A 21,181-nucleotide genomic window follows, 5' to 3' on the forward strand; every position below is an offset into this window, starting at 1 on the left:
CTTACCCAGTGAGGCCACAGTGGCATAGTTCTCCTGCATGACCTCCCTGTAGAGGGCTCTCTGAACAGGGTCTAGCAGAACCCATTCCCCCTCCGTGAAGTACACAGCCAGCTCCTCGAAGGTCACCGGCCCCTGAAAGAACAAGAATCGCCCGCTCAGAACCTGCTGCCCAGTGACAACACCAGTATTCACAGGAGAGCAGGGCCAGTAAAATGAATGCTCTGGGAGGGACACGGTAGCAGAGTTCCAGCCCTGCACCACTCAGAGCAGCCAAGAGACATCAGGGTGAGGGGAGAAAGAGAGAGCCCCTTGTCCCTGCCAGCACACACAGGGAGCAAGGGTCTTCACATTTATCAAACACCTACTAGCCAGGGGCTGGTACAGGAGATGGAAGCCCAGCAGGATCCAGGGACAGTCCCCTGGTAGGAATCCCAAAACCCTAACCATCAAAACACAATAGATAGCAAATGGAGGAAAGGGGAAGTCAACAGGAAAGAATACCAGTCAGCAGCTTCGAATTGTAGAAAATTCATAAGGGAAACAAAGGGTCAGAAGGGGAAATCTAAGGCCAATATGATGGATTTTTTTAAAGCATATTAAGAACATAAAGAATCCTAACAATGGTATTGGTCCCATTACTACGATAGAATTATCAGTGATCATACAGAGAAGGCAAAAACGTTCAATGAATACTTCTGTTCTTGTACCTGGGAAAAACTCTTTCCATTCCAGTAACACATGAGGATGTTAAACAGCAGCTACTAAAAACAGACATTTTCAAATCAACAGGTCCAGACTCCAGATAATTTTCATCCAGGAGTTTTAAAAGAACTGGCTGAGGAGCACCCTGAACAGGGCCGGCTCTAACTTTTTTGCTGCCCCAAGCAGCAAAAAAATGCGCCGCGCCACCAGAAGCCCCCCCCCCCGAGCGGTGCGCCCCGCGCCGCCCCCCCCCACCGAGCGCCACGCCGCTGGAACCCCCCCACCCGAGCGCTGGGGCAGGGTCTCCCTTACTTCAATTCTCTGGTCTTTTAAATCTCAGAGCACACCTCCATGCTCCAGTCCTCTCTCCTTCCTCGCACATCCTGTCTGCCTGAAGCAGGGGGTTTTATTAGGTTCCTGCCAGGGCCTTAGTTGACTACAGGTGCTCCAACCTGTAGCAACACCCCATAGTCTACAGGGAACCACGCCTTAATTAGCTTAGGGCTTATATATTTCCCCTCTACCACTCTCCCACTGCTCCCTGGCCCTTCTGTATCACATATTCTTCCCCTCTCCCCCCCGCTCAACACCATGGGGTTGGGTTACTTGGGATGAGAGACAGTGTTGTGAGTCGGCGTTGCCGTGTTGGCTTCCGTCTCTATGCTGTATCTGGAAGTGGAAAGGTTGTAGGGATAGGAACCATCTAGTCACTTGTGCATTCCTCTCCTTGTTTGTGTGCATCCATTGGAGTGGGGTGTGGTCTGTCACAAGGGTGAACCGCCACCCAAGCAGGTAGTACCATAGAATCGCCATGGCCCATTTAACCGCTAGGCATTCCTTTTCTACTACGGCGTACCGTTGCTCCCTGGGCAGGAACTTTCGGCTGAGGTAAAGGATTGGGTGCTCCTCATCCCCCACCATCTGTGAAAGGATGGCCCCAAGTCCTACCTCCGAGGCGTCTGTTTGTAGGATTAATTCCTTTTTGAAATCTGGGGCTGTGAGCACTGGATGGCTGCAAAGGGCTGTCCTTAGGTCTGTGAAAGCTTCTTCTGCTGCCTCGGTCCACTTAACTATCTCCGGGCCCCGAGCTCTTGTCAGAGGCGCTGCTCTTGTGGCGAAGTGAGTGATGAACTGGCAATAGTACCCCCACTATCCCTAAGAATGCTCTTACTTGCTTCTTGTGGAACGGGCAGGGGCATTCCTGTATTGCCTTCACTTTGTTCCACTGGGGCTTCACCAGGCCCCTTCCGACTACATACCCGAGGTATTGGACCTTGGCTAACCCTATTGCACATTTGGATGGGTTAGCGGTGAGGCCAGCCTGTCTGAGAGCATCTAGTACTGCTTCCACTTTCCCCAGGTGTGTCTCCTGTCATCTAAATAGGTGGCAGCATACTTGGCATGGGGTCAAAGTAATCTGTCCATCAATCGTTGGAAAGTAGCGGGGGCCCCATGGAGCCCAAAAGGGAGGATGGTATATTGGAAGAGGCCATCGGCTGTAGAGAAAGCGGTTTTTTCCTTAGCATCCTCAGCCGGGGAGATCTGCCAGTATCCTTTTGTCAAGTCTAAGGTGGTCAAGTATCAGGCCTTGCCTAACTGATCCACCAGCTCATCAATACGTGGTATCGGGTAGGCATCGAATTGGGATACCTCGTTTAACTTCCAGAAGTTATTACCAAACCTCAGGGTGCCATCTGGATTGGGGACCAAGACAATAGGGCTGGACCACTGCATGTGTGATTCCTCAATCACCCCAAGTTCCAGCATCTTCCTTACTTCTGTCCTAATTTCGTCTCTTTTTGCCTCTGGTATACAATACGGTTTTATCGTGAGCCTTGCTCCGGGACAAGTGACGATGTGGTGTTGGATCAGCGTCGTATAGCCTGGTTGTGTGAAGAACACGTTTTGGTTCTGCTGGATCATTTCAACGACCTCTGTTCATTGTCCTGGGGTTAATTCGGGGGATATCTTTACCTGCCCTTGTGGGCCATCTGCCTGGGATGGAGCCAGCAGGACAGCCAGGCACGTCTCCCGATCGAGCCAGGGTTTCAGTAAGTTGACGTGGTATATCTGCTCTGACCTTCAGCGGTTTGGCTGCTTCACCTTATAATTCACCTCCCCAACTGCTTCCACGATCTCATAGGGTCAACATCAATTGGCCAGGAGCTTGCTTTCTGTTGTTGGTACCAGGACCAGCACCCTTTCTCCTGGTTGAAATTTCCGTGTTTTTGCCCGACGATTGTAGTAGGTTCGTTTGGCCTCTTGTGCTTTCTCCAAATGCTCTCGTACTATGGGGGTCACCCGGGCTATTCGTTCGCTCATCTGGGCCACATGTGCAATGACCTTCTTCCCCAGGTTGGGTTGTTTCTCCCATTCCTCCTTTGCAATGTCTAATATGCCACGTGGGTGGCATCCATACAGTAGCTCGAAGGGGGAGAATCCAGTAGATGCTTGGGGAACGTCTCGTAATGCAAACATCAGGTATGGTAAGAGGGTATCCCAGTCTTTTCTGTCTTGGGCCACCACCTTTCAGATCATGCTCTTGAGAGTGCGGTTAAATAGCTCAACCAGACCATCTGTTTGGGGATGATAGACCGAGGTCCGCAAGGCTTGGAGGCGGAGCAGGGTACATGTGTCTTTCATTACTCTCAACATGAAGGGAGTCCCTTGGTCTGTCAGGATCGCCTTAGGGATGCCTACCCTAGCAAAAGCCTGCAACAGTTCTTTTGCGATCACCTTGGACGTGGGGTTTCTTAAAGGAATGGCTTTAGGGTACCATGTAGCATAGTCCAGGATGACGAGTATGCTTCGGTGGCCCCAGGCCATTCTTTCTAGTGGGCCCACTAGACCCACTGCTATCCTTTCAAAAGGAACTTCAATTACAGGCAAGGGTACCAATAGGGCCCTTAACTGTGGTCGGGGGCTATGCAGCTGGCACTCTGGGCAGGAAGTGCAATAGTGCTGGACTTCTGCCCGCACCCCCGCCCAGTAGAACCTCCTTAGGACTCTATCCAGGGTCTTGTCTGCTCCTAAATGTCCCTCAAATAGATAACTGTGAGCTAACTCTAATACAACCCTTGTGTACTTCCGTGGCACCAGGAGCTGTTCTACTACTTCCCCCCCCGCCCTCCCCGTATTGGCACTAACTGGTACAACAGATCCTGCTTGATTCTATAGTATGGCCCTGGACCTTTGGTCTTCCCTTCTATTGGCACGCCATTTACCTGTACTACCTCCTCCCTTGCATTCACATACAGTGGGTCATTGGCTTGGTCCTGCCCAAAAGATTCATGTGCGGGACTGATCTGGCCTGATTCTATTGGATTGGGCTCCCCTCCTTCTCTTAGGGTGCTTCCGCTCGTGCTGGGGGCCGTCTCTGGGTCTCCAGGGGGTCTCCTCCCAACCAGCGCAGCTCTCTGGTTTGCCGCCAAAATCCTGGTTCCTAATCTTTTGTCTGCCCTCCTTTCCCATCTGGATTTCCGGGACTTCCCGGGGGATGAAAATAACTCTGGGGAAAATCCAGCAAAAATTGTGATATGGCCGGGCGATCCATGGGCACCTCAAACTCTGTTCGGGGTTTACTTCCCTCCCCTAACTCGATGGGGGGGGGGGGAAGAGTAGGCTCTCAAACCCAGGAAAGTCCCTGCCAATTAAAACCAGGTAGGGGAGCTTGGGGACCACCCCATGCAGTCATCTTGGTAGTGTTTCCCTGGATCTCAATTCGCATTGGAATTGTGGGGTAGAAATTTACTGTGCCGTGGACACATGTCACTCAGGTGATCTTGGCCCGGCTCAGTTGGTCTTGCCCCACTAACTTCCCTGAGACCAATGTGACAGCTCTCCCAGAGTCCACCAAAGCTATGGTCTGGATGCCATTCATCTTTACTGGCGTGATGTACTCATGTGGGGCTGTTGCGACCCCCACCAGGCTGATTAGGCCACATTGGTCCGCGGGATCCCCCAGATTGCATTACATGGACTCCTCCCTGTTGGGGCATTGGGCTGCTATATGCCCCAACTCCCCACACTCATAACAGTGATATCTCATCCCGGAGGTTGCCCTCTGTCTTGGGTCCTCTGATATGCTCCCCCAGGACCCCCAGGTCCCCTCCCTCTCCCCCTGGACTCCCAGGTCCCTTTGGGGCCTCAGGCCGCTCCTTGGTGCCTGTTCTTCCCGCTATAGCTTTCCTGGAGTTCTCGATGATCCGGGGCCTCGGGGTTGGGACAGGTTTCCTGAAACGCCGTGTTTCACCTCTCAGGGTTTTGAACAGTTCACGGGCTGCCAGTTGTCTCTCTACAAGGGTGACAAGTTCATCATAGGTGGAGGGGTCATTCTGGCCTACCCAGGCTCGCAGGCCGACGGTAGTCCCCTCGTATAGCGGTCCAGCACCAGGAGCTCCATCATTTTCTCTGAGCTCAGAGCCTCTGGGTGTAACCACTTCCAGGCTAGGTGGATTGGGTCAAACAGTTGTGAACGCGGTGTCTTGTCTTCGCAGTACTGCCATTCATGGAACCTCTGGGCTCACAAGGCTGTCGTTACCCCTGCTCTGGCCAGGATCTCCGCCTTCAGTCAGGGGTAATCTGCCGCCTCCTCTGCTGTCATATCATAGTAGGCCTTCTCGGCCTCCCCGCACAAAAATGAGGTGAGGATGCCCGACCACTGGTCTCAGGGCCAGGCCTCCAGCAGGGCTGTCCTCTCAAAGGCCTCCACATCATCCTCCCGGGTCATTTTCTGCAGACAGTGGCTGGCCCGTATGGTCCGCATCCCATCATACCCACGGCTCAGCTCCATAAGGGCCTTCACTTGGTTCACTAGTTCCTGCAGCATGGCGCGATCTTGGGTGGCCTGGGTCATCAGCAGGTGATTGGTCTCTTGCTGCAGCTGCATGGCCTCCTGTTGGGCAGCAGCCTGGACCCGGGTTGCCTCCTGCTGGGCAGTAGTGGCTTGCACCAGTGCTTTGACCACATCCTTCATCTTGGGGCAGGGTGGTCATGACCCACCCTGGATTATGTTCACAGTGCAGAAATCCCACTGCTAACACCATATGTGGCAAAATGGCTGATGTTAGTATGGTGGGTCCTGCGCTTTTCTTGGTGGGGGGGCTAAGATGCTACCCCTTGCCCCTGCTCTTGGGGCACCGAGGTCCTCGCTTGTGGCCCGGGAAGATGGTAGAGGAGGGAAGGGGATGAAAGGGTCTAGGTTTGCTCCTCACTCTGAGACCCCGCCCCTCTCAACCCCTGCGGGTTCTTACCCTCGTCCCCCTTGGGTGGGGTACCTTCAGTCCTTAGACGTTGGGGGAGGGAGTCTCCCTCCCCTGCTGGGGCAGGGTCTCCCTTACTTCGGTTCTCTGGTCTTTCAAATCTCACAGCACACCTCCAAGCTCCAGTCCTCTCTGCTTCCTCCTCCTCCCCTGACTGCCTGAAGCAGGGGGGTTTATTAGGTTCCTTTTAGGGCCTTAATTGACTATAGGTGCTTCAATTAACCCGTAGCAACACCCCATAGTCTACAGGGAACCATGCCTTAATTAGCCTAGGGCTTATATATTTCCCCTCTACCACTCTCCCACTGCTCCCTGGCCCTCCTGTATCACACAATGTTCAGATGGTTTAAAAGGGACACAAGTAATTATAGGACTGTCCATCTGACATTGATACCAGGAAAGATAATGGAGCACCTGATAAATGTACTAATAAAGAATTAAAGAAGGGCAATGCAATTAATATCAACCAACATAGATTTAGAACCTATCAAACTAACTGCATGTCGAAGTTTGGTTGAGAAAGATAGTAATGTTGATACATAGATTTCTGTAAGGCATTTGACTCGGTACAGAATGATCTTTTGATTAAACCACCAGAACAATTCAAAATTCACATTGCATACATGAAATACAATTACGTTTTGAGACCTATCAGCCACTTTTTAATGTAAGTGGAGAACCATGGTTGAGTAGGTGTGTTTCTAGTGGGGTCTCACAGGGATTAGTTCTTGGCCCTGTGCAATTTAACATTTTTATCAATGACCTGGAAGAGAACATAAAGTTGTCATTGATAAAGTTTGCAGATGACACAAAGATTGGGGGAGCGGCAAATAACGAAATGTAGCGGTAGATTCAGGCTCCAGCACTGGGAGTCTGGGAAGTTTTCCCAGTTCTGGCCAGGGGGGTTATTTCCTGTTCCACAAACAGGAGAAATCCCACTCCCAACCCCCATGAGTCTGTTCCTCGAAAACAAGCCCCAGATTCAACTAGTTCCAGCAGGATGGTCACACTCTGTCCCCTCCCTTTCTCCACATTGTCTATTTCCTGCCCCCCTCCTCCCACCTCCAGCAGCTCCCATTCTCCTGTGCGTTTACTCCCCTTCTCCCTCCTGCTAGAACCCACCATCAGCTCCCAGACAATCCCTTACCTGAGCGGACTCCACTGACGCCATTTCCTTTCCCCTGGGAGGATGGGACGATCCGGAGCAAAATGTGGATGTTATTCTGCAGCCTGTCAGGGTGAGAAGGGCAATTGGAGTGATTTCAGAAGGGGTTTTGTCCATTTCACATTCTCCATTCATCCCAGGCGTTCTCCCTGCAAACAGACATTCTAGGTTCTGTTGCACTGAGGCCTGGTCTACACTAGGCGTTTATGTCGAAGTTAGCGCCGTTACATCGAATTAACCCTGCACCCGTCCACACCACGAAGCTATTTAGTTCGACATAGAGGTCTCTTAAATTCGACTTCTGTACTCCTCCCCAACGAGGGGAGTAGCGCTAAATTCGACATGGCCATGTCGAATTAGGCTAGGTGTGGATGGAAATCGACGGTAATAGCTCCGGGAGCTATCCCACAGTGCACCACTCTGTTGACGCTCTGGACAGCAGTCCGAGCTCTGATGCTCTGACCAGCCACACAGGAAAAGCCCCGGGAAAATTTGAATTCCTTTTCCTGTCTGGCCGGTTTGAATCTCATTTCCTGTTTTGACATCGTGGCGAGCTCAGCAGCACTGGCAACGATGCAGAGCTCTCCAGCAGAGATGGCCGTGCAATCTCAGAATAGAAAGAGGGCCCCAGCATGGACTGATCGGGAAGTCTTGGATCTGATCACTGTGTGGGGCGATGAGTCCGTGCTTTCCGAGCTGCGCTCCAAAAGACGGAATGCAAAGATCTACGAGAAGATCTCTAAAGCCATGGAGAGGATACAGCCGGGATGCAACGCAGTGCCGCGTGAAAATCAAGGAGCTGAGACAAGGCTACCAGAAGACCAAAGAGGCAAACGGACGCTCCGGATCCCAGCCCCAGACATCCCGTTTCTACGAGGCACTGCATTCCATCCTAGGTGCGGCCGCCACCACTACCCTACCACTGACCGTGGACTCTGAGGATGGGATATTGTCCACGGCCGGTTCCTCGGACATGTTAGCGGACGGGGAAGATGAGGAAGGAGATGAGGAGGATGAGGCAGTCGACAGCGCTTACAACGCTGATTTCCCCGACAGCCAGGATCTCTTCATCACCCTTACAGAGATCCCCTACCAACCGTCCCCAGCCGTTAACCCGGACACAGAATCTGGTGAAGGATCAGCCAGTAAGTGTTTTAAACATCTAAACATTTATTTTTAACAGAACAGGAATATTAAGAATAACAACAATGGGTTTCTCGTGATTAGTTTGCCCTAGGCGCTTAACGTTTCAGTCCTGGGCAGTGCAACTATTGAAAAAAAATCTAACAATGTCCGGTTTAGCATGAGTGTTCTGCCCAAGCCGCTCTACTGTTTAGTCCCTGCCAGTGCAGCTACAGTAAAATGCGGTCTATATGTCCGGGGATAGAGCAGAAATCCTCCTGGGACATCTCGAGGAAGCTCTCCTGGAGGTAATTGGAAAGCCTTTGCATCAGGTTCCTGGGGAGAGCGGCCTTATTGGGTCCTCCGTGGTATGAAACGTTTCCGCGCCAGGAGACAATCAAGTACTCTGGGATCATTGCCCTGCAGAGCATGGCGGCATACGGCCCTGGTCTTTGCAGGCTTTCCCGAAGCATTCATTCTTTATCAGTGTCTGAGATCCTCATCAGGGTGATGTCGCTCATGGTGACCTGCTTTGAATTAGGTAGGGGAATGTTAGTATTGGGACTGCTTGCCCGTTCCTTTACAGAACTGTAACCGCCGGTTTGCAGCCACGTGGTGGAGGCGGGAGAGGGGCAGCCTACAGGGATCTTTCCCTGGGACAGCCACGAGGGGGTGTGACAGGGGCAGAGTTCCTGCTTGCCGGATTGCTGGCAGCAGGGACTGGCATTGCTTTCAATGTGAAAGGAGGCCAGTGCTACTATTAAAGTTTTAAGCAGCCACAAGTCTACGGCTTACCATGTCTGCCCGCTACACAAATTCCGGTGTCCTGCCACCGCTTCTCAGATCTGCAGTGCAAGACCCCAGGCACTGAATGCGAAGGCCGAGAATTCGACCTTGTCCTGAGTGCGCATGTGATAGGTGCTGTGCATGGTCTTGTTCACAGAGAAAGACTATGTTCTTTGTTCACAACTACATTTATCTTTCTGAGGAATTCACTCCCTTTTTCCCATTCCCACAGCCACAGCTGCGACTGTCTCACAACCTAGCCTGGCATCACACTCCCAGAGGCTAGCGCAGATTAGGCGTAGGAAGAAGAGGACACGGGAGGACATGTTCTCGGAACTTATGGGCTGCTCCCGAGCCCAGGCAGCACAGCAGACCCAGTGGAGGGAGAACTTGTCCCAAATGCACCGATCACACATGGAACGGGAGGAGAGGTGGCGGCAGGAAGACCAGCAGGCGACTCAAACGCTGCTTGGACTAATGAGGGAGCAAACGGACACGCTCCGGCGCCTTGTGGATGTTCTGCAGGAACGGAGGCAGGAGGACAGAGCCCCGCTGCAGTCTATCTGTAACCACCCTCCCCCGCCACCAAGTCCCATACCCCCCTGTGATCGGTGTCGGCCCACCTACCCGCTAGGGGGCGGTGGGGAGCTACGAGGTCACTGGCCGGCCTGGGTCACGCCTCCGTCAGCGGGGAATTAGCGGCGGGGCGGCCGCCAGCCAGAGTCAGTAGCGCGCCCCTCAGGCAGGGGAGCGCCGGCAAAGGTCAGTAGCGCGCCCCTCAGGCAGGGGAGCGCCGGCAAAGGTCAGTAGCGCGCCCCTCAGGCAGGGGAGCGCCGGCAAAGGTCAGTAGCGCGCCCCTCAGGCAGGGGAGCGCCGGCTAAGGTCAGTAGCGCGCCCCTCAGGCAGGGGAGCGCCGGCTAAGGTCAGTAGCGCGCCCCTCAGGCAGGGGAGCGCCGGCAAAGGTCCCGGCGTGGCTCTGCCGGGTAGGGGAACGCAGGCCCACCCTACACCACTGCGCTCCAGCCCAGGGCCCTGACAGTGGCAGAACGAGGGTCCCACCACTGGGTCAGCGGGGTCGTCCCGCTACATAGACTCACCACTGTGCAGCTCTGTCCCTGGGCTACTTCCTACCCGATTGCTCGCCCGAATCCCTCTGGTCCCGTGAGTGCGTCGGGGTAGTCCGCTGCTGGCAGCTCCGGCTCCCCCTCAGGCTCAGGCTCCTCCAGCTCCTCTGGGTACTCGGCTGCTGGCAGCTCCCGCTCCCCCTCCGGCTCCTCCAGTTCCTCTGGGTACTCGGCAGCAGGCAGTCCTGGCAGCCCCAGTCCGTCCTCCAGGTGAGGTTTCCACGGGTCCAGGGCCTCCCCTGGTGTGGCAGCAGGCTCTGAAGGGAGCAGCCCGCGGTCTGTGTCTGCCTCCCTCCCTGGTGCTGCCCTAACTGAGCTAAGGGCCCCGCCCTTTATACTTCCTGTTCCACCCCTCCCCTTCCGGGGGGTGGAGCGAGCTTGGGCTGGCCCCGCCCACTCAGGCTGAGGGAAAGGCACTTTACCCTCAGGTTCGGAGGGAAGCCACCCTGGCTCCCTACATACCCCACCCCTCAAATCCAGCTCCCGAACCTCGGAGCTGGCGTCCTCAGCCTCCACCAGACGGGAGAAAAAGTCCGCGTTGGCGTTGTCCCGTCCCGCCCGATGGTGGATCGTGAAGGCGTAGGTTTGTAGTGTAAGATACCACCGCTGCAGGCGGGCATTCGCGTCCTTCATCTTGTTGAGCCACTTCAGGGGTGCATGATCCGTAACCAGTATAAAGGGGACCCGAGGAGGTAGTAGCGGAGAGCATCAACCGCCCACTTAACAGCTAGGGCCTCCTTCTCCAGGACGGAGTAGTTCCGCTCCCGGGGGAACAGTTTCCGACTGATGTAAACAATAGGATGCTCCTCCCCGTCCACCTCCTGTGAGAGGACCGCCCCAAGCCCCACGCCGGAGGCATCAGTCTGGACAATGAAGTCCCGATTGAAGTCCGGGCTGAAGAGAACGGGCTCGCTAGACAGGCGGTCTTTGACAGTTTGAAAGGCCCTCTCGCAGTCGTCAGACCAGCACACTCTACGGGGGCTATCTTTGGTCAGGAGTTCTGTCAGAGGGGCCGTAATGGTTGCAAAGTGGGGTACGAACCGCCGGTAATAGCCGGCCAGGCCCAAGAATTGACGTACCTGCCTCTTCGTGGCTGGCGCCTGACATTCCTGGAGGGCTTGAACCTTCCCGATGAGGGGGCGTACCTGTCCCCGCCCCAGGGTGTACCCCAGATAAGTGGTTTCTTCGCGCCCGATTCGGCATTTCTTAGGATTGGCTGTGAGGCCGGCGGCGCGGAGGTCCCGGAGGACAGCCGCCACTTGGTTGAGATGTTCCTCCCAGTTGCTGCCATAGATGACCACATCATCCAGGTAGGCGGCAGCGTACTTGGTGTGAGGTTGCAAAACCCGATCCATCAAGCGCTGGAAGGTTGCTGGGGCCCCATGGAGGCCGAAAGGCATCCGAGTAAACTGGTACAAGCCTGACGGGGTGGCGAACGCAGTCTTCTCCTTGGATTGGGGTTCCAAGGGGATCTGCCAGTACCCCTTGGTGAGATCTAAGGTGGTGATGTAGCAGGCTTCTCCAAGCCGGTCAAGGAGCTCATCGACGCGGGGCATTGGATACGCATCAAACTTTGAAATGGCATTGACTCTCCGAAAGTCAATACAAAACCGCCGGCTCCCATCTGGCTTCGGAACCAGGACGACAGGGCTCCGCCATTCGCTCTGGGAACGCTCGATAACACCCAATCCCAACATGGCCTGGACTTCCTCCTCCACAGCCTCTCGCATTCGCCTAGGCAATGGCCGGGTCGTCTCTCGGACCACCACCCCGGGGTCGGTCTGGATTGCATGGTAGACAAGCGTAGTCTGTCCGGGCTTCGTGGTGAAGGTCCTGGGGAATGCCTTCACTAGGCAGAGGGCCTGTTCCCGCTGGTCAGCCGTGAGCGTCTCGGCTAGCTGGGGTTCCCCATTATCAGACTCTTCGGGGGGTTGTGGCCCAAGGTCTGGTTCAGGTGGGTATGGGGCAATTAGTAGTCCTTCCCGTTCCCGCCAGGGTTTTAAAAGATTCACGTGATAGATCTGCTTTCCCTTCCGGTGATCAGGCTGCCGGATTTCATAATTGACAGGCCCCACTTGGCGAAGGACTTCATACGGGCCCTGCCAGCGGGCAAAAAGCTTTGATTCCTCCGAGGGGAGCAGGAGGAGAACTTGGTCCCCGGGGGCAAATAATCGGACCTGGGTGCCCCGATTATATTGCTGCTCCTGGCCCCTTTGGGCCGTGTTTAAGTTTTCCCTCGTGAGTTCACCCGCCCGGGCCAACCGTTCCTGCAGCTGCAAGACGTATTGTAAAAGGCCCTGCGTTGAGGATGGTGTATGTTCCCAAGTTTCTCTCAGGAGATCCATCACTCCGCGGGGTCGTCGCCCATAGAGGAGCTCAAATGGAGAGAACTTCGTGGAAGCCTGTGGAACTTCCCGAACCGCCAGTAGTAAAGGGGGAAGTAGTTGATCCCACTGACGGAGGTCCTGGGTGGGGAAGCGTCGCAACATTCCTTTCAGGGTTCGATTAAAACGTTCGACTAACCCATCCGTCTGGGGATGGTAAACTGAGGCCTGCAGCTTCTTAATCCCCAGCAGGGCACATACCTGACGGAACAACTTAGATGTGAAGTTGGTCCCTTGGTCAGTAAGTAACTCCCGAGGGAGGCCTACCCTGGCGAAGATCTTCACGAGCTCTGCCGCAATAGTGCGGGCAGTGATACTCCTTAAGGGGACAGCCTCAGGGAAGCGGGTGGCGTAGTCCATCAAGACAAGGATGTATTGGTAGCCCGCCTGACTTTTCGGGAAGGGTCCGACCAGGTCCATCGCTACTCGTTCAAATGGAACGCCCACGGTTGGTAATGGAACTAGGGGGGCCTTCCGGATCCCGGCCGGGGCGGCGCGTTGGCAGTCCGGGCATGACCCACAGTAATCCTTCACTTCGCGGTGGATGCCGGGCCAGAAGAACTTGGCCAGGACCCTAGCTGCGGTTTTCTCCGGTCCTAAATGGCCTGCGGCTGGGATGTCATGGGCTAGCTTTAGGACCGCCCGTCGATGAATGCGGGGAACCACGAGTTGGGTCCGGACCTCTTGAGTTTGAGGGTCCCGCTCCACACGGTAGAGACGATCTTGGTCAAGCTCAAATCTAGGCCATTGGGTAGCCCGCTGGGCCTCCATGACCTTCCCCTCTACCCGTGCCAGCTGTTCATAGGCAAACCGGAGCGTAGGGTCCTCCCTTTGGTCTCGGCTAAAGTCCCGAATGTCCACCGGGGGGCCCCCTGTCTCCTGGCCGTCCTGCCTGGGTGAAAGGGATGGGTCACCGTCGGGGTCGGGGCTCCGCCTGGGGCCTGGGTCCGTCGCAGAGGAGGCTCCCTCAAATGCCTCTTCCGGAGATAGGGACCGGAGCAGCTCGACGAACTCTGGCCAGTCCCGGCCCAGGATGATTGGGTAGGCAAGGGACGGGGCCACCGCCACATTCATTACCTGAGTCGCCCCGTCTACCGCGAGAGGGACCTGCACGGTGGGGTACGGTTTCACATCCCCATGTATGCACTGTATCCGTACCTCCCCGATGATCTGCTCGGTGTCCGGGAGGAGGGACTGGCGGACAAGAGTCTGCCCACAGCCCGAATCAATTAGACCCACCACAGGTGTCCCGGCGATGCTCATGGGGGCTGTCAATTTGGCCGCGGATGGTGTGCGGGCCCGGCTCTCCCCGGTGTACACCTGGCCAAAATCGCATTCCATCGCCGTACAGTCTTGTTGCAGGTGGCCGTACTCACCACACCGAAAGCAAGGTCCTACCTCTGTGCGCCCCGGCCGTGCCGGGGTCACCCGGGTGGCCGCGGGGTTGGCCGGGGCCCGATGGACGGGCCAAACGTCCAGATGGTGCGGGTTGTGGGGCCTCGGGCCATCGGGGAAAAGTAGTGCCGCCGCCGTTTGGTCGTCGGGCTCGAGCGGGCACATTGACTTTGGGGGTGGACCCCCTTTCCGGCTTCTGAGCGCCGGGTCCAGAGCTTGGGGGTCGGGCTGTCGGTCCTATTGGGGCCTCGGCCTCTAGAAAGTTCTCCATAAGTGTGACTGCTGCACTTAGAGTTTGAGGTCGGTGCCGCAACACCCACGCCCTCCCAGGAGTCGGAAGGATGTGCACGAATTGCTCGAGGATGATCTGTTCTGTCACCTCAGCCACAGTTCGATGCTCGGGTTGTAGCCATCGGCACGCTGCATCCTTTAATTCCTGTGCCACGGCTCGGGGCCGGGCCCCCGGGGGGTACAGCTTTCCCTGAAACCGTCGCCGAAAAATCTCCGGGGTGATGTCGAAGGCATCCAGGATAGCCGCTTTTACTCTGGCGTAAACACGGGCTTCATCGTCTGGTAGCCCCCGGTAAGCCTTCTGGGCCGGCCCCGTTAGATAGGGGGCAAGCAGGGTTGCCCATTGGTCCGGCGCCCAACCAGCTACTGCAGCAACCCGCTCAAAGGTCACGAGATAAGCCTCTGGGTCATCCTCAGGCCCCATCTTGGGCAGACGGATTGGTGGAGCAGGAGGGTTGGGGGTGGTCACCCCGCCCGGCTGGGCTCCACCGGGGCTCGGCCACAGGGTGGCAAGTTGCTGGAAACATTGAGTCTGTTGTTCGCGGTGCTGGGCCCCCAAGGTTTGAAGCAACTGCTGCTGGTGGGTACCCAGCTGCTGTATGAGTTGTTGCTGCTGCTGCTGCTGAGTCTCGGCCAGCACCTTGATAAGCCTTTCCATCTCCATCTTCTGTTTAGGGGCTGTCGCTGCCTCCTTGTTCTAATCCCTTCCGGCAGGGATAGGGGGCGCTGCCCGCATTCTCCACCACTTGTGATCGGTGTCGGCCCACCTACCCGCTAGGGGGCGGTGGGGAGCTACGAGGTCACTGGCCGGCCTGGGTCACGCCTCCGTCAGCGGGGAATTAGCGGCGGGGCGGCCGCCAGCCAGAGTCAGTAGCGCGCCCCTCAGGCAGGGGAGCGCCGGCAAAGGTCAGTAGCGCGCCCCTCAGGCAGGGGAGCGCTGGCAAAGGTCAGTAGCGCGCCCCTCAGGCAGGGGAGCGCCGGCAAAGGTCAGTAGCGCGCCCCTCAGGCAGGGGAGCGCCGGCAAAGGTCCCGGCGTGGCTCTGCCGGGTAGGGGAACGCAGGCCCACCCTACACCACTGCGCTCCAGCCCAGGGCCCTGACAGTGGCAGAACGAGGGTCCCACCACTGGGTCAGCGGGGTCGTCCCGCTACATAGACTCACCACTGTGCAGCTCTGTCCCTGGGCTACTTCCTACCCGATTGCTCGCCCGAATCCCTCTGGTCCCGTGAGTGCGTCGGGGTAGTCCGCTGCTGGCAGCTCCGGCTCCCCCTCAGGCTCAGGCTCCTCCAGCTCCTCTGGGTACTCGGCTGCTGGCAGCTCCCGCTTCCCCTCCGGCTCCTCCAGTTCCTCTGGGTACTCGGCAGCAGGCAGTCCTGGCAGCCCCAGTCTGTCCTCCAGGTGAGGTTTCCACGGGTCCAGGGCCTCCCCTAGTGTGGCAGCAGGCTCTGAAGGGAGCAGCCCGCGGTCTGTGTCTGCCTCCCTCCCTGGTGCTGCCCTAACTGAGCTAAGGGCCCCGCCCTTTATACTTCCTGTTCCACCCCTCCCCTTCCGGGGGGTGGAGCGAGCTTGGGCTGGCCCCGCCCACTCAGGCTGAGGGAAAGGCACTTTACCCTCAGGTTCGGAGGGAAGCCACCCTGGCTCCCTACACCCCCTCACCCAAAGTCCAAAGAAGGAGGGGCGGCAGAGTCCGTGCAAACTCTCACTCCACCCCTGCAGACTGCTCTAGTAGTAGAAGGCTCTCATTCCCCAAAATTCGACAAGTCCTTTCCTTCCCGCCTCACACAAGCCCCCGTCCAAGTTTCACCCCCCAGTTTCATGTGTAGTTGCTAATAAAAAATACGTTTCTGTTAATTACTGTTTCCATCATGTTCTTTTGGAGGAGAGTGTGTCTGAAGGGGGGGGAAGGGGGTTGGTAATTGGACAGGACAGTCACCTTTAGCAGGGTACATAGGCGGGGGCAGGTCCAGCAGCAGGGCACATACACAGTGCAGTCACTAGTTACCCTGGTCAGTCTGGGAGGTGGTTTTCATGTTCTGTGGTGGGGGGTGGGTTGCTCTGTGACTTTGTGGCGGGGGAGGGCAGTTACAGATCTTATGCAGCGGTCCTTATCCTGGATCACAGAGCCACGCAGCAGGGGATCTGTAACCGACCTCCCCCTGCCACAAAGTGACATAGCCCCCACATACACACAGTCCCGATCAGGAAGGGTGGCAGGCTCCATTGAAACAACCAGTCCACCACTGCGGAGCTTGTCATTCCTGGAGTTTAGAAGCGTCATTTGCATCACTACACTACACCCACTCCCCACCACAGTCTGCGTCCCAGGTTTAAAACATTCCCGCGAAAACAGTAATAAAGAAAACGGTGTTCATTAACAAAGTAGAAGTGATTTTATTTTTAAACGTGTGTTGGAAGGGGGTGAAGGGGGTATGTAACTGGAGAGGATAGTCAACATTAACTGGGTAAAGAAATGGGGGCAGGTTAAGCTTCTCTGTACACAAACTTAAAAGTCACGGGTTACCCTGCTCACTCAGGAACCTAGCTTTCAAAGCCTCCCGGATGCACAGCGCGTCCCACTGGGCTCTTCTAATCACCCGGCTGTCTGGCTGGGCGTAATCAGCAGCCAGGCGATTTGCCTCAACCTCCCACCCCGCCATAAAGGTCTCCCCCTTGCTCTCACAGAGATTGTGGGGCACACAGCAAGCTGCTATAACAATGGGGATATTGGTTTCGCTGAGATCACAGCGAGTCAGTAAGCTTCTCCATCTCCCCTTCAGACGGCCAAAAGCACACTCCACCACCATTCTGCACTTGCTCAGCCGGTAGTTGAAGAGTTCTTTTTCAGTGTCCAGGGCGCCAGTATAGGGCTTCATGAGCCAGGGCATTAGCGGGTAGGCTGGGTCCCCGAGGATGACTATAGGCATCTCCACATCCCCAACAGTTATTTTGTGGTCCGGGAAGTAAGTACCTTCCTGCAGCCGTCTAAACAGACCAGAGTTCCTGAAAACACGAGCGTCATGAACCTTGCCCGGCCATCCAACGTAGATGTTGGTAAAACGTCCCCTGTGGTCCACCAGTGCTTGCGGCACCATGGAAAAGTAGCCCTTTCAATTAATGTACTGGCTGGCCTGGTGGTCCGGTCCCAGGATAGGGATGTGAGTTCCATCTATGGCCCCACCGCAGTTTGGGAATCCCATCGCTGCGAAGCCATCTATGATCACCTCCACGTTTCCCAGGGTCACTACCTTTGACAGCAGTACATAAACGATTGCCTTGGCTACTTGCATCACAACAACCCCCACGGTAGATTTGCCCACGCCAAAGTGGTTCACGACTGACCGGTAGCTGTCTGGCGTTGCAAGCTTCCAGAGGGCTATGGCCACTCGCTTCTGGACAGTCAGGGCTGCTCGCATCCGGGTGTCATTGTGCTTCAGGGCAGGGGACAGCAACTCACAAAGTTCAAGGAAAGTCCCCTTCCGCATGCGAAAGTTTCGCAGCCACTGGGATTCATCCCAGACCTGCAGCACTATGCGGTCCCACCAGTCCGTGCTTGTTTCCCGGGCCCAGAATCGCCGTTCCACAACATCCACATGACCCATTGCCACCGTGATGTCCTCGGTGCTGGGTCCCCTGCTTTCTGACAGGTCTGTGCTACTTTCAGACTTCAGGCCCTCACCGCGGTGCCGTAGCCTCCTCGCCTGATTTATCTGCATCTGCCTCTGCCTCTGGGAAAGGTGGATGATAAGCTGCGAGGCGTTGACAACGGCCACAACTGCAGCGATGGTCGCAGCGGGCTCCATGCTCGCAGTGCTGTGGCGTCCGCGCTGTCACTGACTAGAAAAGTGCGTGAACTGATTTCCCGCCGGCGCTTTCAGGGAGGGAGGGCGGGAGTGATGGACGGATGATGACAGTTACCCAAAAGCACCCTCGACACATTTTTTTACCCAGAAGGCATTGGCGGCTCCACCCACAATTCCAATGGGCAGCGGGGACTGCGGGAACTGTGGGATAGCTGCCCACAGTGCACCGCTTCCAATGTCGACGCTTTCCCCGTTAGTGTGGACTCACAAAGTTGAATTACTGTCCTTAGTGTGGACACACACATTCGACTTTGCAATATCGATTCCAAAAATTCGATTTAAGTAAAATCGAACTACTCTTGTAGTGTAGACATACCCTGAGAAACACTTAGGGTATGTCTACACTGAAATAAAACCCGCGGTTAGCCTACAGAGTTATCAAATTGCAGTGTACATGTCCAGGCTCAGGATCCAGCCCCACAACCTGATTCCCATGAGTCCAAGTCAGCTGACACTGGCCTGCCGCGGGTGTTTTATTGCAGTGCAGACATACCCTTCATGACCCAGCGTCTCCCACCTGGATTAACCCTCTGGGACATGGTTAAACGTTCTCTGTAATACAGTCTCTGAACCAATGCTAGAGAAGAGAAGAGTCAAAGGAGACGATTAGGTGCTTACCCTGGCGAGCCGCATGCTGAACGTTGCCGACCCCTGCTCTATACAATGCTTGTGAGTTGCTGCACATCAAGAAGGACTATCAAAACTAAATGGCCATTGTGGAGCACCACCAATGCAAAGACTCCTTAATAGCCTCTTGCACCCATGAACGTGAAGGCTTTTCTGGAGCCCTAGGTTTGACATTATGGGATTAAAATATGCCATTGTGATAGACCCAGACCAGTTGGGAACAGCAGAGTAGCAGAAGGGAGATATACTGGCCACTGGATAAGTAGTTTTCTGTTCCCTGAGTGACCAGAGCAGGGGCTGCTCCAGGCTAATAGACCACCTGACTCCAATTAACCTGCTAAGAGTCAGGTGAGCAGTTAAGCACCTGACTCTAATTAAGGCCCCTCTGATGCTATAAAAGGGTTCACTCCAGTCAAGCCAGGGGGAGAGGAAGTGTGTGAGAGGAACTGGGAGCAAGAGGTGTGCAAGAAGCTGAGAGTGAGTAGGCGTACTGCTGGAGGACTGAGAAGTACAAGTGTTATCAGACATCAGGAGGAAGGTCCGGTGGTGAGGACAAAGAAGGTGTTGGGAGGAGGCCATGTGGAAGAATAACCACCAGTTTAGGGTGAGTCTGCCCTATTTCTCAGCAGTTTGTCCTGAATCTGGCATCCTCAGCTGTGACCCACTGAGACATGGTGACACTAGGCATAACCTCTACACTGCACTTATGTCATTAAAACTTTTTTGCTCAAAAGTGTGGAAAAAAAAAACACACCCCATACGACAAAAGTTCTAATGATGAAAAGTGTGGGTGTGGACAGCGCTATGGCAGCGGGAGACGCTCTCCCGCTGATGAGGCTACCGTCCCTCTCTGGGGGTGGTTTTATTTTGTTGTCAGGAGAGCTCTCTCCTGCCAACAAAGAGCAGTGTGGCAGAGCTCTGATCTTGCCCCCGTCAGTCCTGCGCTTCTAGGCAGTTTATGCTAGCATCAGTGGCTCACTGTGACCCTCCACATAGACCTTCTCTCTCTAGGGCCAGGGTTACAGTCTACTGAGCCCTTTTCATCACAGGCCAGCAAGGAGGTTGGTGAGAGAACTCCCACAGTCTCTGATGTCCCTAGGGCTTGTTTTAGAACAGTTTAGCCTCCTGTCCTGACAGGGGCCTGACTTCCCCTCCCAGGAGGTGTTCCTGTAGTGGTGGGTTGGGGGGAACCCGGGGTCACCCTCTACTCCGGGTTCCGGCCCAGGGACCCTAATGGTAGCAGCTGTTGGCAGCCAACCTTTCACTGCCAGAGTTGCTACATTTCCCTAGGCCACTTCCCCACAGCTCTCCTGCTTCTCCCTTCTTCACCCTTACCTTAGGGCTCCCTTATCAATAACTTGAGGGTGTCTTTGTTAACCAGCCCTTCAGCCACACTTGCTCTCCTCTGCCTGACTGGAGTGAGCCCTTTTTAGAGTATCAGCAGGGCCTTAATTAGAGTCAGGTGGTCACATTAGCTCAATGGCCTCACCTGACTCTTTGCAGGTTAATTGTAGTCAGGTGTTCTCATTAGCCTGGAGCAGCCCCTGCTCTGGTCAGTCAGGTAACAGAAAACTGTTAATCCAGTGGCCAGTATATCTGCCTTCTGCTATTCTGCAGTACCCAACTGGCCTGGGTCTATCACAGGAGCTATACTGCGTGCATTACAGTGGCAAGGCTTTAGCCGCATGGCTGTGCCATTGTAGCTGCGCAGTGTAGACATAGCCTAATAGTATGAACCAAAGGCTGTGAACCAGAGAACATCTGGCCTTGGCAGAATAGCAACATACTAGGTATTAGCTAATACCTCATAAGCATAATCCTGATCTCAGAGGATGGTACAAGAACACCCAAAGTTCTCATCTAACTATGTAAACAAATTCCCAGGACATGGTACAGGAACACACCAACCCCTCCTAAGATAAGGAGGGGATGACCTAATAATGCATAAAGATGTTTTGTTCAAACTAGCAGGTACAAGGTGGTGCAAGCACTGCAAAGTTGTAGCACTAACAAAATCTAGAGCATAATATGTAACTTGTTTGTATCTATATATAAAAGGAGAAGTGGTACCATCTTTGTTTTGGTCTAGGGGATAGTGTCATGTTCTGTTGATTGAACTGGTACCTTGTTGGGAGCATACCTGTGTTACTGGTGCCCCATAGGAGTTACATGTACACTATTGTGCTTTGTTTACAATAAACCTGGCCGAAAGCCATTGCCACTGAGCTAACCCTGTGGCCTCTCTTAATGAAGAGCACTGATGTCTGCAGAATCAGCTACCTGCACTCCCTGCTAGTGCAGCAAACACTGGAGCACCAAGAACGGCAGCACTAGCAACTCTGCAGTGCCAGCACCACTCCGCAGCACTAACAACACTGGTGACCCAACTGCTGATTTGGTAAGTGGTAAGCTGCCCGCTCTAGGGTTCACAACCTAAGATGGCAGAAAGCTCCAAGCTAGCAAA

The 21,181-nt window shown here is 55.1% G+C and overlaps 2 protein-coding genes across 12 annotated transcripts in view; one reads left to right on the forward strand and one right to left on the reverse strand.

The window, feature by feature from the left end:
* The window catches only part of LOC101953687 (zinc finger protein 271-like), an 85,599-nt gene that overhangs the window by 52,666 nt on the left and 11,752 nt on the right, over window positions 1–21,181 (reverse strand). For 7 of the 11 annotated variants that reach the window (XR_010591390.1, XR_010591388.1, XR_010591389.1 and 4 more), the window contains exons 2-3: window positions 7,111–7,193; window positions 6–132 (exon numbers count right to left, since the gene is read on the reverse strand). The exons of 1 other annotated variant lie outside the window; for it this stretch is intronic. Coding sequence is in view for 4 of the 10 variants with exons in the window: in XM_065561117.1 (XP_065417189.1) it covers window positions 6–132; window positions 7,111–7,134 (151 nt within the window). In the remaining 6 variants the exon portion in view is untranslated. The remainder of the gene's footprint in view (window positions 1–5; window positions 133–7,110; window positions 7,194–21,181) is intronic. 3 more of the 11 variants (XM_065561122.1, XM_065561120.1, XM_065561119.1) reach the window with 1 other exon arrangement.
* Window positions 7,886–9,829, forward strand: LOC135974175 (uncharacterized). The gene is made up of 2 exons (XM_065561129.1): window positions 7,886–8,273; window positions 9,269–9,829. Exons 1-2 carry the CDS (start codon window positions 8,102–8,104, stop codon window positions 9,733–9,735), a joined length of 639 nt encoding a protein of 212 aa, XP_065417201.1. The 5' UTR covers window positions 7,886–8,101; the 3' UTR covers window positions 9,736–9,829.

The sequence above is a fragment of the Chrysemys picta genome, chromosome 11 (assembly GCF_011386835.1).
Source record: "Chrysemys picta bellii isolate R12L10 chromosome 11, ASM1138683v2, whole genome shotgun sequence".
In the NCBI taxonomy this organism is placed as follows: Eukaryota; Metazoa; Chordata; order Testudines; family Emydidae; genus Chrysemys; species Chrysemys picta.

What these genes read in the sequence shown, in the direction of transcription:
- LOC135974175 (XM_065561129.1), top strand. Translation starts at nt 8,102, where the DNA reads ATGTTAGCGGACGGGGAAGATGAGGAAGGAGATGAGGAGGATGAGGCA. An exon ending in ATCTGGTGAAGGATCAGCCA is followed by an intron (nt 8,274 to 9,268) that starts GTAAGTGTTTTA and finishes CCATTCCCACAG; the next exon opens with CCACAGCTGCGACTGTCTCA.